The 16,813-nt window shown below is 57.5% G+C and overlaps 1 protein-coding gene across 1 annotated transcript in view; it reads right to left on the bottom strand.

Annotated features, from left to right (window-relative positions):
* Nucleotides 1-1,359: 1,359 nt before the first annotated feature.
* The window catches only part of MYO15A (myosin XVA), a 47,381-nt gene continuing 31,927 nt past the window's right edge, over nt 1,360-16,813 (bottom strand). Inside the window, exons 50-65 of the mRNA XM_055580033.1 lie at nt 16,468-16,646; nt 15,819-15,934; nt 15,512-15,584; nt 15,188-15,260; nt 14,901-14,974; nt 14,598-14,680; nt 12,808-12,938; nt 11,723-11,817; nt 11,504-11,581; nt 11,097-11,193; nt 9,339-9,499; nt 8,230-8,363; nt 6,427-6,560; nt 6,004-6,137; nt 4,721-4,861; nt 1,360-2,697 (exon numbers count right to left, since the gene is read on the bottom strand). Coding sequence (XP_055436008.1) covers nt 2,596-2,697; nt 4,721-4,861; nt 6,004-6,137; nt 6,427-6,560; nt 8,230-8,363; nt 9,339-9,499; nt 11,097-11,193; nt 11,504-11,581; nt 11,723-11,817; nt 12,808-12,938; nt 14,598-14,680; nt 14,901-14,974; nt 15,188-15,260; nt 15,512-15,584; nt 15,819-15,934; nt 16,468-16,646 — 1,805 coding nt within the window. The 3' untranslated portion in view covers nt 1,360-2,595. The remainder of the gene's footprint in view (nt 2,698-4,720; nt 4,862-6,003; nt 6,138-6,426; nt 6,561-8,229; nt 8,364-9,338; nt 9,500-11,096; nt 11,194-11,503; nt 11,582-11,722; nt 11,818-12,807; nt 12,939-14,597; nt 14,681-14,900; nt 14,975-15,187; nt 15,261-15,511; nt 15,585-15,818; nt 15,935-16,467; nt 16,647-16,813) is intronic.

The raw sequence follows: 16,813 nt of genomic DNA, 5'->3' as shown, positions 1-16,813 counted from the left end.
GACCTGGGGTTGGGACTACCCAAAGTGGGGGAAGGTTGGGAGACAGGGGCCTGCAGGGAGAGGTAAGGATGGATATCTTTGCTGACAGCTCTGTTCAGGAGCATAACTGGGCTTCCAACTCCTGCCGCCTCCCTCAGGCTCATTTTCCAGTCACTCAACAACTGTATTCCAGAAAAGAATACAGAGAATTCCAGAAAAATATTTGCTTCATTGACTATGCTAAAGCCTTTGACTGTGTGGATCATAACAAACTGTAGAAAATTCTTCAAGAGATGGCAATACCAGAACACCTTACCTGCCTCCTGAGAAATCTGTATGTAGGTCAAGAAGCAACAGTTAGAACTGGACATGGAACAATGAACTGGTTCCACATTGGGAAAGGAGTATGTCAAGGCTGTATATTGTCACCCTGTTTATTTAACTTACGTGCAGAGTACATCATGCAAAATGCTGGGCTGGATGAAGCACAAGCTGGAATTAAGATTGCCGAGAGAAATATCAATAACCTCAGATATGCAGATGACACCACCCTTATGGCAGAAAGCAAAGAGGAACCAAAGAGTGTCTTGATGAAAGTGAGAGAGGAGAGTGAAAAAGCTAGCTTAAAACTCAACATTCAGAAAACTAAGATCATGGCATCAGTCCCATCACTTCATGGCAAATAGATGGGGAAACACTCATCTCACACACTAGCAAAGTAATGTCAAAATTCTCCAAGCTACGCTGCAACAGTACTCGAACAGAGAACTTCCGGACATTCAAGCTGGATTTAGAAAAGGCAGAGGAACCAGAGATCAAATTGCCAACATCTGTTGGATCATCGAAAAAGCAAGAGAGTTCCAGAAAAACAACTACTTCTGCTTTATTGACTACGCCAAAGACTCTGACTGTGTGGAGCACAACAAACTGGAAAATTCTTCAAGAGATGGGAATACCAGACCACCTTCCCCCATGAGAAATCTGTATGCAGGTCAAGAAGCAACAGTTAGAACCAGACATGGAAAAATAGACTGGTTCCAAATTGGGAAGGGAATAGGTCAAGGCGGTATATTGTCACTCTGCTTATTTAACTTATATGCAGAGTACATCATGTGAAATGCCAGGCTGGATGAAGCACAAGCTGGAATCAAGATTGCCAGGAGAAATATCAATAACATCAGATATGCAGATGACACCAACCTTATGGCAGAAAGTGAAGAACTAAAGAGCCTCTTGATAAAAGTGAAAGAGGAGGATGAAAAAGTTGGCTTAAAACTCAACATTTAGAAAACTAAGATCTTGGTATCCAGTCCCATCACTTCATGGCAAACAGATGGGGAAACAATGGAAACAGTGACAGACTTTATTTTTGGGGCCTCCAACATCACTGCAAATGGTGACTGCAGCCATGAAATTAAAAGATGCTTGCTCCTTGGAAGAAAAGCTATGACCAACCTAGAAAGTGAAGTGAAGTGAAAGTCGCTCAGTCGTGTCCAACTCTTTGTGACCACATGAACTCTATAGTCCATGGAATTCTCCAGGCCAGAATACTGGAGTAGGTAACCTTTCCCTTCTCCAGGGGATCTTCCCAACTCAGGAATCGAACCCAGGTCTCCTGCATTGAAGGCGGATTCTTTACCAGCTGAGCCACAAGGGAAGCCCTACCTAGACAGCATATTAAAAAGCAGAGACATTACTTTGTCAAAGGTATGGTTTTTCTAGTAGTCATGTATAGATGTAAGAGTTGGACTAGGAAGAAGCTGAGCACTGAAGAATTGATGCTTTTGAACTATGGTGTTGGAGAAGACTCTTGAGAGTCCCTTGGACTGCAAGGAGATCCAACCAGTCAATCGTAAAGGAAAGCAGTCCTGAATATTCATTGGAAGGACTGATGCTGAAGCTGAAACTCTAATCTTTTGGCCACCAGATGCGAAAAACTGACTCACTGGAAAAGACCCTGATGCTGGGAAAGACTGAAGGCGGGAGGTGAAGGGGATGACAGAGGATGAGATGGCTGGATGGTATCACTGACTCGATGGACATGAGTTTGAGCAAGCTCCGGGAGTTGACGATGGACAGGGAAGCCTGGCATGCTGCAGTCCATGGGGTCGCAGAGTTGAACACAACTGAGTGACTGAACAACAACTATATGGAGAAAAGGCTGCCAGACGAACCTTTTATTTGCACTGAAATGACCAAGAGCCATGAATCCGAGTTCAGCAGCAGTACAGAGGGCACCTGGGATGGGGGGGGACAAATGAGGGGCTAGACAGGGAGATGGAACAGATTTGAACATCAGACCCCAGGAGAAGTGAAAGCAGGTTCAGTTTGCCTAGGCTTCTGGTGTGGGGCTAACATGCCACAGCAGGGGTCAGGGCAAGGCTACAGTGGTAGGTGGCAGGAGGGCCCAATGGTCAGTCCCTGGAAGTTCCTCCTGCTATCTGACCCCAGGTTTACATGCTGTAACTCCATCCCAACTCTCAGTTGGTCTTCTCAGGTTCCCGGGGACTTGGACTTCTCCCCCTACTGCCTCTTGGTCTCTCCGAAGGTTCTGGCCCAGTAGCTCCCCTGGCACCATACAGCCAGCCTCCTGCCAGCAGGGGCCTGGGGGCTGGGTCAGAGTAGTGTGATCTCGCTGGGGGGCAGCGTGAGCCTCTTCTCGCGGGCACTGAGCAGGTTCTCCACATGCACAGCCACCACCCGACACAGCTCCAGGCCCTGCAGGAGAGACATGAGTCCACACTGCCCAGCTCTCCCAGGGAGAGACATGGCTGGGAGAGAGGTGGAGGCCAGACTCTCCCGCGACTGGGGCCCCACCCTCGTCCCCACCTCCTCAGGGCCCCAGGAGAAGCTCTGGCAGCTGGAAAGGAATTCTGCGCTGCAGGCGGGAAGGGGTGAGCCAGGTGGAGACCCACACATTCACCAGCTCTGCTGCATGTAACCTGGGCCAGTTACCATACCTCCGTCACCCTCAGCGGCCTTGTCCCTGGGGTCTCGGTTTCCCAGGGCCTGCCTCACAGGGCTGTGGCGAGGATGACATGAGACTTCAAGACATGTAAATCCTTCACATTTAAAAACTATTAGCCCTGTCAATAAATGAGCTGCCACAGTTACCACCTGGTACCCACAGCCTAGAATGAACTGGGCCCCAGCCTCAGGGATCCCATGGGTGGGGGGAAAGGGGTGCTGCAACCAAGTGGAGAAGCCAGAAAGGCTGCCTCTTCCTCCTCCTCCTCCATTCAGCTACTTCCTAAGCATCCACTACACACTGGGCACTGTGCTATGGACATCATGTGGACACAGCCCTGCCCTCTTAGGGCTCACGTTCTAATGGGGAGATGGACAACCTGAGAACCAATAGTGACTTCCAAGCCATATAAGACCTACTGAGGCAGAGACTGAATTATCAGGAGGATCAGGGGAGGCTTCTAGAAGGAGGTGATGTTTGTGCTGAAACTGGAATAAAGGGAGAGAAGAAGCCCTGTGATGCAGTGGGGAGTGTGTCCCAGGCAGAGGGGACAGCAAGTGCAACAGGAGAGTGTTCTGGGGCAGGGAGGGGACAAGGGGGGGGGCTGGCGGGGGAGCTGAGGTCACAGAGGTAAAAAGAGGAGGGGGCAGGGACAAGAAGGACTGCTGGGTTCGGGCCCAAGGGCCTGCGAGGGTTGGAGGTGAGGGCAGAGGCCTACTGGCCTCCAAGGGTGACACTGAGGGAGAGAAATAGGAGACTGTCTCGCAGAGCAGCTGTGGAAGCCTCCCCTGGGGGGAGGGCCTGGCCTTGCACTAGTTAGAGGTCGTCCAGGGGAGTGGGCTCCAGAAGGGGCGCAGGAAGCAACAGACGGGCAGGTCCGAAGAGGTGGGGTCTCTGGGGGAGTCCAGGAAACAGGCTGAATCCAGGTGAGGCCAGGATCAGTGTGACCTCAGCGGGAACAGGACTGGGGGGCGGTGGGAAGCAGACTGATCTCGTCACAGGCTCCCCAAGGAGCATGGTGAGGGGCCGTGCTCTGGCCTTGACCCTCAGGAACAGGGCTAGAGTAGTGGGAGCCCCTGTCTCGTGCCCTGGAAAGCAGCCCGACTAATGTAGGCCCTGCCTTGGGGTGGGGGAGTTCTGGGCCCACGTCTTGAGGGGTGCAGTGGGCTGGCAAGGACAGACAGGTGGGCCCAGCCCCATTCAGCCCCTTCTCTGGACCTCAGCCCCCTCTCCAGTAGGTGAGAACTCTGGTCTGGCCCTGCCCCGGGGGCTGTAAGACGTGGACCTGGCTGACCTAGAGGACCTGGCTTTTGAGGAACACCCATGCGTGCTGCAAATGGAGAAGGCTCAGGACAGGGAAACCCCCCTCTCCATCTGTCAAGCCCCAGCCCCACAGTCCAGCCTCCAAGCTTTAGCCCAGGTAAACTGCCCATGTCCCTGCCCTCCTAGCAAACTTCTATGGCTCCCAAGTGCCCTCTGGAGGAGGCCCCAGGCTCTTAGCTTTATATTCAAGGACCCTTAGGACCTCCCCAGTTTCCCATTGAATACCTCATTCTTCTGCAAACAACCTGGGCCCTCGTTTCTAGGATCCCACCATCAAGATACCTCTCCAAGATCACCTCGAGACCTGCAGATCTGTGTAGTGTGGGCTTAGCTCTGTCCCCTGTGCTGGGCCGGACACTCCCCAGAACTTTGTCAGGCCGAGGAGAGCCTTGTGTGCAGAATTCGGGAGTGGGGGGCGGGGGCAGCTGGGCAACTCCCCAGGGGGCCCACCTGCTCCAGCTGCAGCTGCACAGTGTGCTGGGCAGTGACATCCCCAAGTGCGACCTCCACATAGGGGCAGCTAGAGCCAGCTGTGGGCCGCTGGGTCCGCGTCGACTGGATCTCCTTCAGGGGGAACTTCACCATCAGCTCCTGGGGGGGATGGGGAGCAGACAGGCTTGGGGGTGGGACAGTCTCACCTACCGGTACCCCTGCCCTAAAGGGCAGATACGCAGGGGGCAAGACATCCCAGTTCGAGCACTCATCCCCCAGTGACCGGCTGTGTAACCTGGAGCAAGCAGCTTTACCTCTCTGGACCTCAGCTTCTCACCTGTGACATTGCTTCAACAATGATGCACATGTGTGCAGCGTGCCAGGCACCACTCTAAATGCTGGAGCTCCAGGTAATGCCAGTGTGCCCTGACCTTCCTGCCTCTTCACACCCACCCCTCTGGCTGGGAGCATTTTTTCTGGCCCCAGGAGCTAACGCAGAGCTTCCACAGCTCGCCCCAAAAGAAGCCAGAGCGATGAGAGCCAGCAGCCCCTTGTGATAGATGGACACAGCAGACAGACACCCCAGCTTTCCCGTCCACAGAACGGGGTGTCCTCTGAGTCTGGTGCTCCCCGCTGGACTGAGTCCCCGTGCCCACAGTGGGAACCTGGATGCTCACAGGCCCCACCCCGGCTGTGTCCCCCTGGCTGTGACCTCCTCCTGGTCTCTCTTCCTCGCTCCATTGTTTCCACACAAGCCACTTGCCCTGGAGCCCTCATGTCAAGGTTCACTTCCCGAGGAAGAACTAAGAATGGGGGCAGCAGGTCCCTTTTGTTCTGGACTACATTGTGTCCCCAAATCCTGACCCACCCCTTCAGAACCTGGAGACAGGTCTTTGAAGAGGGGAGTCAGGCTAGGGTGGGCTCCCATCCCACGGGTCCTTATGAGAAGAGGACCTTGGGATTCATGGACCCCAGAGAAAGGGCCGTATGAGGGCTCAGCCAGGATGGCCATCTACAAGCAAGGAGGGAGGCCTCAGAGGAAGCCGACTCTGGCGGCACCTTGATCTTGGTCATCTGGCCTCCAGACCCACAGAAACGGTTTCTTGGCTGAGGCTCTGGCAGAGCCACACAGGCTCTGCAGGCCGGCGTGCTTCACCTGTTTCTCCTGGACAACAGCCTGCGTCATCGTCCCAGGCGAGGAAGAAGCGGGCAGAGCCTCGCCCAAGGTCACACAGGTGTGAGCAGTGGAGCTGGACGTCCCTGGAGGGAGGGGTGGGGCGGGGCCAGGCTGAGCCACTCACGTGGGTCTCAGTGCTGAGGAAGTTGAGGCCATTCTGGTTGACAGCGAGGATGCAGGGGGCTGGCACAGCCGAGGTGCTGCAGCTCTGGACCAGGAAGAAGGAGGAGCCGAACATGGGCGAGGCACTGAGGAGGCCTGGGGGTGGTGGTCAGGCGACAAGGGCTCATCAGTGCATAAGCCCACCCCTCCCCTCACAGCCCATCCGGCACAGGAGCCCCCAGCCCGGTGCTCCTCCTGCCAGTGCTGCCACCCACCCTGGACCTTCCTCCATCCCCGCTAGGCCCCCCAGCCTAGGTGGGGCCTTGGAAGGCCTTTAGAAACCTGACACCAAAGATGCTTCTGTACAAAGGAAAAGGCCTCCTCAGCACCCTACCCTCCTCAGCCAGGCCCCCACGACTCCCTCCCCAGCCCAGCTCCTTCTCACCCAGAAACTGGGCGCGGGCCTGGTGGGGGCTGAGTGCCTGCATCTGCTGCCGGTGCTGGCCAAGCAGGCGGAGCCACGTTGAGCTGGCCTCGGTGCGGTACAGCTGGGCTGGGATGTACCCCTGGGCCTCCCGCCTGGCGGGCAGGGAAAAGCCGGCTGACCATCAGGGGTTCCACCAAACCTCCTGATGGCTGAACGCTGGGGGAAAGCGGACGACAGGGTGGGGACGGGCGGTGGTACAAGTGGGGCTGGGCACACAGCATGCCCTCAGTAACCGCTGGGCAATACCACTGGGCTCCTTGCTCGCTGACAAGGGAACGCAGGCTCTGAGGAGTTCACCAGCTCATCCAGGGTCATACAGTGACCCCACATAGGTTCGTCCTTTGTAGTCCCCGCCCCCTGGGGAGTAGCCGAGGCCAGAGGGGTAAGAAGGAAGCACAGGGTGGGGGAAACATCACGACAGCAAAGCAACCCCCAGCAGTGGTCAGCAGAGCAGAGCAGTGGGCTCCAGATGACCCCCAGGACCCTCAATTCCCACCTGTCTAGGCCTCCCCAGACCATATGCTGGCAGCCCTAAGGCAGCCCTGGCCTCCGGACATCTGAAAAATGCCAACAAGTACCAGTCTGGGCTGCACACTGGGGAAGGGAGGGATGTCAGGGGAACCCCTAAAAGACTCTCCAGACTACATCTTTCCTTCTCTGCACTGCTGGGTAAGAGCCTGGCCTCCAGACCCATCCCAGGTCTGAATCCTGGTTGCCCCACTCTGGGGAAGCCATATCCCCTCTCTGGGGCTGAGTTTCCTCATCTGCAAGAGTGGACATTAGAGTGCAGTTTGGGGCATCTGCCAGTGCGATGCGTGCAGATGCCACACAGAGAGTAAGGGCGCCACAGCTGTCTCCATCCGGGCCTGGTGACACCTGTATGTGCCTCCTCCACTTTCCCTCCCTTCATAGCATCAGAAGGGTGTAAGTGCTGCACCCTTACAGCAGGACATACCCTGTCCACACACTGCCTTTCTTACAGTTATTCACAGCAGGGGTTCTCAAAGTGTGGTCGAGGGGCTGGGAGGGCAAAGTCGCTTCCGTAACAATCTGAGCGGTCATCTGCCTCCCCCTCGTTCTCTCACAAGTGCAGGTGCAGAGGCCACATGACCTGTGCGGTCACAACAGACTGACCGAGAAGCAGGGACGGGTATCCAGCTGTCTGCTATTAAGCCAGATGGTACAGATTTGCAAAGGGTAAACCAGTGCAGCTCCTCTCACTGGAACTCTTGGGAAAATACACTTGTGTTTTCGTGACTTATTTATACGTCCACATTTATCTTAACATTAATATGTAGTGTCCTTGTTTTTCATTAATAAATCAGTATTTTAAATTGTTTCTGTTTTCATTTCGAATAGTGTAAATATATCAATAGATACGACCCACAGACACAGCAGCTCTTTGGGGCCCAAGTTTCAAGAGGAAGAAGGAGAGTGTGAGGACGACCGAGGTCCCATCACTTCCAGAACATCAGTTTAAAGGCCACCTGACACCCCACAATTTAATGAATCCTCTGCTATTGGAGATTGTCAACGCCATCACAGTGGACATTCCTGTGGCCAACGCTCTCTGCAGCGCCGTGTGTACTTCCTGGCCACAGTGTATGTGTTCTGAATGCATTTTATCACTTGTTTGCTCTGAGCTATTAATACCAGTTGGAAGTGACCTGTCCTGCTGGGAGGCAGGGTCCTAGCTGGACGGTCTGGACTGAGGGGGGGGTGGGCAGCTCAGGGGTGGGGCAGGGGCGGGAGGGCACTCACGCGCTGGGCAGGTAGAAGTGGTCCTTGGCCCGGTGCTGCAGTGCGGCCAGCTTGGACACCTGCTGCAGCTGCTGTTCGCTGGGCCGGCCAGCCGGCACGCTGCTGAAAAGGCCCTTCAGGTAGTCAGGCAGCACCTACAGGGGCAGGAAGAATGTAGACGAGGGGCTGCAGGAGGCCAGGCACGCAACCAGGGAAGTCCAGACACAGATGCTAAGCTGTGCCAGGGTCATGCTTCTGGGGAGGGGGGCAGTCACTCTCCTGGGCTTCAGGGAGCAGTGACAGAAGCACCTGGATGGTGAGCGGGGAGGGCCGTGGCTTGGAAGCCAGAGGAACTGGGGAAGCGCTGGCCCCTGCTCTGCAGAGTGCAGGACCCAGGGGTCGTGTTTCCACAAGTCCCAGGGGTGCTGCTGGCTGACCCACAGGCACAAGAGCCCAGTGACGGGCCTTGGACACAGAATGGCCGCAGCTTCAGGCCCCCAACTTCTGAGAAGCACGCTGTCTCTACCCAGCGCGTCTGTGAGGGTCTGCATACGAGGGAGACCCCGACTTTGTCAGGACCACTGCCCTGACTGAGATGACCTAGTCCAAGAGGGGAGTGACAGCGCCCCAATGTGAAAAGGGCTGGCAAAGCCTCAGAGAGGGGGACTTCCCTGCTGGTCTAGTGTTTAAGAATCTGCCTTCCAAGTCAGGGGACACGGATTCGATCCCTGATCGGAGAGTTAAGATCCCACATGCCTCTTGAGAACTAAGCCTGCAGGCTGAAACTAAGGCCCAACATAGTCAAATAAATAAATATTAAAAAACAAAAAACAATGCTACTGAGCACAGGACAGGCGAGGTGCTCAGCGCTGGAGGAGAGCAGGAGGAAAGAGGTCAGAACGGCCTGAAAACGTGTCATCTGGGCAGCCTGGCTGGAGGGGCCCAGACCAGCAGCAACACAGGAAGAGCAGGCTGGCCTGGCTGACAGAGGCCTGAGAATTAGGAAGTGAGGGTGACAACATGCCCACATGGGGACCAGAAGCCTCGGGGCTGGAATCACGAAGACCTCGGATGCCAAGCCCGGGGGAGCCCAGAGACTCCGGAGCCTCAGAGCGGCCACACGCGCGGACCTGGTTGTAGTGCATGGTCACGTAGAGCTCGTTGTCGAACTTGAGCGGCTGGTCCCAGAGCACACGCCGGAACCACAGTGCGTAGCCGCCGTCCACCTGCGCCATCTCTGAGGCCACATCCAGGATGTAGGCGCGTCGGCTGAGCGGACACACGTGCTGGCCTGTGGGGAGTGGGGGCAGATGTGGCGAGCCCCCTCCCCGCTCTGGGGCACAGCTTCCTTGGTGAACAGGACAGGGGGCCCTGATTTGTGGAAGTTGTGCCCCTAGGTGGGAATAACGCTCAAAGCTCAGCTCACCTGGGCCTAGGGAGGTGCCCCACCCAGATGCTGCTCAGAGAACACCCAGCCTCTCTCCCCTCTCTAAGAGGAGGCTACACCCAGAGAAGCACAACAGGCCTCAGGTCCTGTGGGCACCTTTCTGTAGGACTCCCATGGGGACACCCCTGCTGGGCTCCTGGGGGTGAGGGGAGGATGTGGGTCTGGCACTGAGTGGGTCTCGGCTGTAAGTTTTTATTTCCCGAAGTGACATTTCTGCTCCCTGTCCCACACCTTTGAAAAATTTTTACTGAAAATAGGGATGTGGCATGATGATAAAGTCCCAGCTCTGACCTTGGGCAAGTCCCTTGGGCTCCGTGGCAGGCTGAGAAACAGCCTGACCTCAAAATGCTCCCGTCATAATCCCCACCTGCCGTGAACACACACCTTCATGGAGAGGAGACGTGGAGTGTGATTAAGGGTCTTGAGAGGGGAGATAATCACAGGGACCCAAGTGGACCCAGCATAGTCTCGAGGGGCCTATGAGAAGGAGGCAGGAGGGTCACAGAAAGAGACTGGAAGAGGCTACGCTGTGGGCTTTGAAGATGGAGGAGGGCCATGAGCCAAGGGACTTGGGTGCCTCTAGAAGCTGGAAAAGGCGAGAAACAGACTCCTAGAGCCTCAGAAGGACTCGGCCCTGGGGACATTCCAACTTTCAGAACCATATGATCATACATGTGTGCTGTTTGAAGTCACCAAGTGATTTGTTATGGCAGCAACAAGAGACTAACACAGGCTCCCTGGGCCTTGGTTTTCCCATCTGTAAATGGGAAGGACAACACATTTCATTTCATGGGGTCCTGGTGGGATAGTTGATAGGATTAAGTGCTGTCAGCTGTCGCCTCTGCTCCGTGAACTCCCTTACTAAGATTATTTTGTTACTGCCTTCTCCGCCCCCCAGGTCGTGCTGGACTCAGGCAGGGCTGAGGACATGTGGTTCAGAGCTCAGTAGCCCGAGAGCCAGCTGGAGTTGGGTGGGACTGACCGGCCGGTGGCAGAAGCTCAGCCATGGCCTAGAGCAGGTGGGCTGCAGGGGGAAAGGGTTTGGCCTCATGGAGAAGGGCCAGGTGAGGCCGAGGGTGGGGCTCCTCTCAGCCGCTGTGAGGACAGAGGAGGCAGGAAAAAGTACTTGCACGTGTGGGTTACAGGAGCCACATTCTGTTAAGTCCTGCCCTCCCAGAGAGCAGGGCCTACTGAGCACTCCGGGAGGCAGATGGAGGCATGGGGGAGCCCTGTCTTCTGCCATCTCACGACCTGACAGACCAGATGAGCTCATACAGATCGAAGTGGGGTGGCAGGGGTCAGATGCGGGGCTGGGGGCTCTCGGTGCAGAGGCTCCTGCACCCGGACGGGGGGCTTCCTGGAGGAAGCGGCATCTAATCGGGGCCTCACAGTCGGGATGGGGGGGCATGGGCCCAGCTTGCCTCGTCCTCTGGCCGCTCACCTCGGTTGGTGACAACAAAGATGACGTACTCGTCAAAGGCCTCGGGGCGGGTCAGAGCCATCTCAGCACAAAGCTCTTCCACTACGTCCAGGGCCACCTGTGGATGGGGGAAGTGAGAGGCTGGACCAGCCAGGTGACCTCTGCCCTGAGCCCTCCCTGGCCCCCCTGCAGAGGCTAGGCTCCCCAGGCCCTGGGTCAGCCCCGCACAGGGAAGGACGCAGCTTCTGGAGTTGTGGGTCCCGAGTCTGCCCATCTCTCATTTGCAGCCTGACTCTGAGCTGAAGGCCACCCACCTCCCCTAGGCTCGGGCTTGGGCTGCAACAGAGAGCTAAGTCCTGCCTCATGGGGGAGGTAGGGTGTGGCTCTGCACCCTTGGGGTCCCACCCCCCAGACACCCCTTCACTCACAGTGCATGTCTTGATCTTAAGATGGCGCTCCAGGCCCCCGGGGAGAAGAAAGAGCTGCCTCTTGGAACTGCGGCCAGCCTGGGGGAGGGTGCAGAGAGAGGAGAGGGTGGGATCTCACCAGGGTCTTACCCAGCCCTGGTCCCCTCTGCAGGTGTGCCCGGGCCAGGACAGGGGTCTCTGGGTTGGCCATCCCCCTCCCTGAGCACCGCCTACACTCACCAACATGGCCCGCAGCTCCATGCTGCCCGGGAGCTCCAGGCGGCCGCCGAAGCGCAGCGTCTTCTTCAGGTTCTGCTCACAGGCCTTGGCAATCCCTGCAGAGACCAGGGTCAGGGGGGCCGGGGCAGGCCCAGCAGAAGAGCTCTGGCCCCAGTCCCAAGCCCCCTTGGTGGGGGCTGCTCTCCCTCCAGTGGCCGCAGAGACCATTCAGAGGGCAGTGACTGACCCAAGGTTAAGAGCCAGAGTACAAGCACTGGATTTGAACCCACATCCTATCAGAGGCCCGCACGCCTCGGATCCATGAGCCCCGGGAGACAGCTGGTGCCGGGGGCTTGTCCCTGGCGGCTGTGTCCAGAGTCCCTATGCAAGAGACCGCATTGTCTGCTTCTCCATTTCTCTGGTTAAGTGGTGCCCTCGCCCCGCTCTGGGGAGGGGCCAAGTCAAGAGTTTGGGGGCATATTCAACCCCCTTCCCTGGAGCTGATGCAGGGGTGTTTGTTGATTGACTCAAAGAGGAGGCTTCAGAGGCAGAGAGGGTGAGGTCTCATATCTCCTCCATGGCTGCCATGGTAACCACAGGTGCCCTGACCTCTCTCCTAGGGGGACCCAGGGGTTCCTCTGGAAGCTAGACTTTGGGTGAGGCTGAGGAGCAGCCCCTTTCCTCTAAATTCCGTGGTGAAAAGGCCAAGACCCTGCCACCAGCCTTGGCGCCCTCTCAAGACCCTTGTTGATTCCCAAAGACCAGAGAAAGGGCCATGCCGCCACCTCCTCCTCTCCCACATGCCACACATCATCTCCGGTCTTTATGCCTGCTACTCAGTTCATCTAGAAATCTCTCCTCTGTGCTCACTATACAGAGCAACACTTCCTCCAGGAAGCCATCCCTGATATGCCATCCTCCCCGTCCTATCAGACAACCCATGGCATCAGCCTCTGTGGGACCTCTGCCAACATTTGGGGACAGGATTGATATTAATAACCACTGCCCGGGCAAGAAGGGCTAGGCCCTCCTGCTGGCTGCCCAGCCAGTCCTCGTATGGTGCAGACAAGCCCCTGGCCCTGGGTCCCCACTCGCTTGCCCCTCACCCTGGAAGGGCAGGCCTGGGGTCCGGCTCACGTCTTGGAGGAAGTGGGTGAGGTGCGGCTGGAGGGCCTCAGAGCAGCTGTGGTAGGCGGCCACGATGTACAGCAGCCTCCAGCCTCGCTGGCAGCTGTCCCTGTGAGCACACACGGGCTCCATCGCAGTGGCCACTGCTCTGCAGCCACCCCAGGAGTCTCCCTGCCCGCCAGGCTCTTCTCCTGAGGATGCCCCCGCCCCTGCCCAGTGAGAGCAGGGCCGGTAGGCAGAGTCAGACCAAAGGTGCGTTCTGTTGGGAATTCTGAGTGGCAGGGCGGGTGGGAGGGAAGGGAGGCAGTGAAGCCCCTGACATACCCATTGTGCACAAAGAACAAGTCTTCCTGGGGTGGGGGGCGACGGTCCCTGAAGAGGGGCCAGGGACCCTGTGCAGAGCTGGTGGCAAGTAAGACTGGGTGGGAGGGGCAGGAGGACGCGCTGAGTGGTTCTGAAATTCCTGGGGGATGCGAGCAGGTGGACAGGAGGGTGGCCCAGTGCTAACAAGAGCAGCACAGGCTTTGGGCCCCGCCATGTGCTAGTCATGGGCGAGACATGGACGCTTACCTTTGTGCTGCCCTGGCTCCGGGGTTTCACTTGTGGGAACCTCTGGTGTCCAGGTGCAGCACTTGGGCTTCCTTTGGGAAGCCACTCACCCCTCCCCAGGTCCCTGTGGGTATGAGAGCCAGGGGACTTCCCAGGCGGCTCTAGTGATAAAGAACCCTCCTGCCAGCACAGTAGACATGAGTCATGGGTTCAATCCCTGGGTCGGAAGATCCCCTGGAGGAGGGCATGGCAACCCACTCCAGTATTCTTGCCTGGAGAATCCCATGGACAGAGGAGCCTGGCGGGCTACAGTCCATGGGGTCCCAAAGAGTCAGACACGACTGATGTGACTTGAGCGTGCACATATGCACCCATGAGAGCCAGGACTGGCCAGTTAGAACCCTGAAGCCTCTGGTTAAAGTGACTGGTTCATGTCAATGGACATGAACTTGGGCAAACCCTGGGAGATGGTGAAGGACAGGGAAGCCTGGCGTGCTGCAGTCCATGGGGTTGCAAAGAGTCAGACATGACTTGGAGACTGAATAACAATAAAAAAAAAAAAATGGGAGCCAGGCTTGGCCAATTAGAGTTCATCCTCCCTCTGGCTATGGTGATTGGTCTGGGAATAGGCACATGACCCAGGTCTAGCCAATCAGAGCTCTGTGGTTGGCTCAAGGATACCCATGGGACCAAGACAGGCCAATAAGGCTGGATTTGGGAATTTTTGCTGCAAATATTGAATCAGTCTTGCTTTGCCTGGGATTGCTGAGCTGGGGAATGTCCCCTCAGAGCTATCATCTTGCCAGTCTATGAGATATATTGTTTGGGAGTAATATCGACACATAGAAAAGCAGGTCCAGGGTACAGAGAAAGACTGCTTCCTGATGACACCTAGATCCAGCTATGCCTAAAGTCCTCTGTTAGACTTTTCAGTTACCTGAGCCTTCTTTTGCTTAAACCTGACTGAACTGGGTTTCTGTCACTTGCAACCAAGAACCTGGACTCACCCATTATCAGTGCATTTGACAGATGAGGAGACTGAAGCTCAGAGACCAAAAAGGGCTTGTCCCAAACCAAGCAATTTCAAACATATGTGCTCTGTCTCTGGCGTGAGGAAGAGGATGAGGCAGGGAGAGAGTCGAGACGGCACAGGCTGGGAGATGGGAGGCTGACCTGGCCCCTCCGGAGCAGGAAAAGGTGGGGAGGGGAGGACACTCACTGCTTGGTGCTCGTGTTGTCTGTGATCTGCTTCACGACCTGGCAGTAACACTCGTCCCGCATGACCTCATGGTCCCTGCACAGCTGTGGGAGGGCGGGCCAGGTCACAGGTCACATGCCCACAGGAACACAGTGGGCTCCTGAAAACAGGCCTGGCGTCCCTTCCCCAGAACCCTCCCCACCAGCGGGATGCACTCCTCGTTGGGCCACACAGTTCCCACCCCAAAGGCTGCAGCCCTGGCTGACAGATGGGGAACCTGAGCCACAGGGCAGGCAAGGGAGCTCCTGTAGGGGCTGGACTGACCTTCAGGAGGGTGCACAGCACGTCCAGTTCACTCTGGCCCTTCAGTGGGGCATCCCCCATGAATCGCATCACAGCTGGAAGAAACACTGTCCCACTCAGCCACCGGCCTCCCAGCTGCCTGCCCACCCCGGGTTGGACCCCTCCCCCAGAGGCTATGGCCAGGGCCGGTAGGGGGAAGGGGGCTCCTCCTCTCCTCCCACATCTGAGGGAAGGGGTGGTGGTCACCAAGGGTCACAGTGCGGCGTCCCTCCTGGCCCGGGGCCCTGGCTGCTGTCCCACCCCCACACCTAGAAACATGTCTGTGGCCATCTTGTTGAGGCTGCTGTCGCTGAACTCAATGAGGGAGTCCTGGAGCGGGGTCTGTAGGGAGAGGAATTGGGTCATGACGGGAGGAAAAGAGAGGGGAGGAGAGAGGGAGGGGCGGGAAGGGGAGGGGGAGGGTCCTATCTTAACAACAGAAGAGTCCACACCACAGAAGGCGGTGGGTGGAACCGTGAGAAGATGAGACGCTTCCTTTCGGAGGAACCCAGGCCTTCAGGCAAGGCTGTTTGGTCCATGGGCCTGGGATGCACTTTTGTATGGCCATTTCAGAGGGACCTGGGGCTGGGCACCTTCGTAAAGCAAAGCATGTCCTCCAAGGTTCTGGACTCCCGACCCTCCTTGGATTTCAGCCTGAGGCCATCCCTGAAAGGGGAAGTGGATGCTACTGATCAGTCTTGCCTCCGAGACAGCCTCTCCCACATGAAGTGTGCCGGACCCAGTGTCAGCCCACCTGGCAGCAAGGCCCCTGAGGCAGAGGCTGCAGACAAGCCCCCTCCCAGGGTTTCTCCTTCCCTCCCAGACCTGAGGCCTCCTGCTTGGGTGGCTGGGAAAAGCCCCACCTGAGAAGGACCCTCCTCAGGGCGGGCCACCACTCACTGGGGTCTCCTCTGAGGGTCTCGGAAGTACTTCTGGGCAAACTCGAGCATTGTGTACGGTGGAAGAGCCAGGCCGTCCTCCCCATGGTCCATGGAGCCAGCTCTGAGTGGGGGGCCCTGCAAGAGGGCCATCGGCTACTCCCGCTAGTCAGAGCGCGCCCAATGCCAGCCCAGGCTGATTGTGCACAAACCCTCTCCGCCTGCCCCCCAACCCCATGGGCCACCCCTTGCCCCATGTGGCCCCACTGCCTCCCTGATGGCCTGGTCTAGCTGACCTTATCCCTCACCCCTTTATCTCCCTCCACCCTAGCGAGCTCCATGCCACCACAGGATCCAACTTGCCCCACTCACCAGGCCCTGCCCCGTTGAAGGTGGATTCACCATCTGGCTGCCCCAGGCTGGTCCTGCCCCACTGGCCTGGTCACTTACTCTTCCACTGACCCCACCCACCTTACCTGACTGGACACACCTCCAGCCACCTCTGGTCACATCTGGTGGCTCACATCCCTCAGGTCATAGGTCTGGCTGGCCCTACCAGGCTGCCTGGTCCCAGGATGGCCTGCCCTTGGCTGACCCCGCTCCCCTCCACCTCCACAGTCAGGCCAACCCCACTGCTGTGTCTGCTCCTCTGACCAGCCCCGGGTTCTCACCTCCCTCCTGCGGCCCACCTCCTGTGCAGCGGCAGTGGAGGCCACAGCGGCGGCCACAGCGGCAGCGCGGCCCCGGCCTGGCTCGGCAGGCAGCTGTAGGAAATCAGGGGCAGCTGCGGGCTGCACCAGGTCAGAAGGGAAGCGGCCCACGCGCCCGTGGATGGTCCCAAACCTCCAGCCTAGGGGCAGAAAGGGTCTGAGCAGTGAGAGGGTGTCACCTGGGGAACAGGGGGGTACAGAGTCTGTGAGGGAGGTATGCCATGGGGCCAGTTGTGGAGGCGAACAGAAGGACACAGGCTCAGGGAAGGGGAGGCAGCCCCTCAGCGGTGGGCTGGAGTGGGGGTCT

The sequence above is a fragment of the Bubalus kerabau genome, chromosome 4, assembly GCF_029407905.1.
Source record: "Bubalus kerabau isolate K-KA32 ecotype Philippines breed swamp buffalo chromosome 4, PCC_UOA_SB_1v2, whole genome shotgun sequence".
NCBI lineage: Eukaryota > Metazoa > Chordata > Mammalia > Artiodactyla > Bovidae > Bubalus > Bubalus kerabau.
The sequence above is the reverse complement of the archived record's forward strand: the minus strand, read 5'-3'. Positions and strand labels throughout refer to the sequence as shown.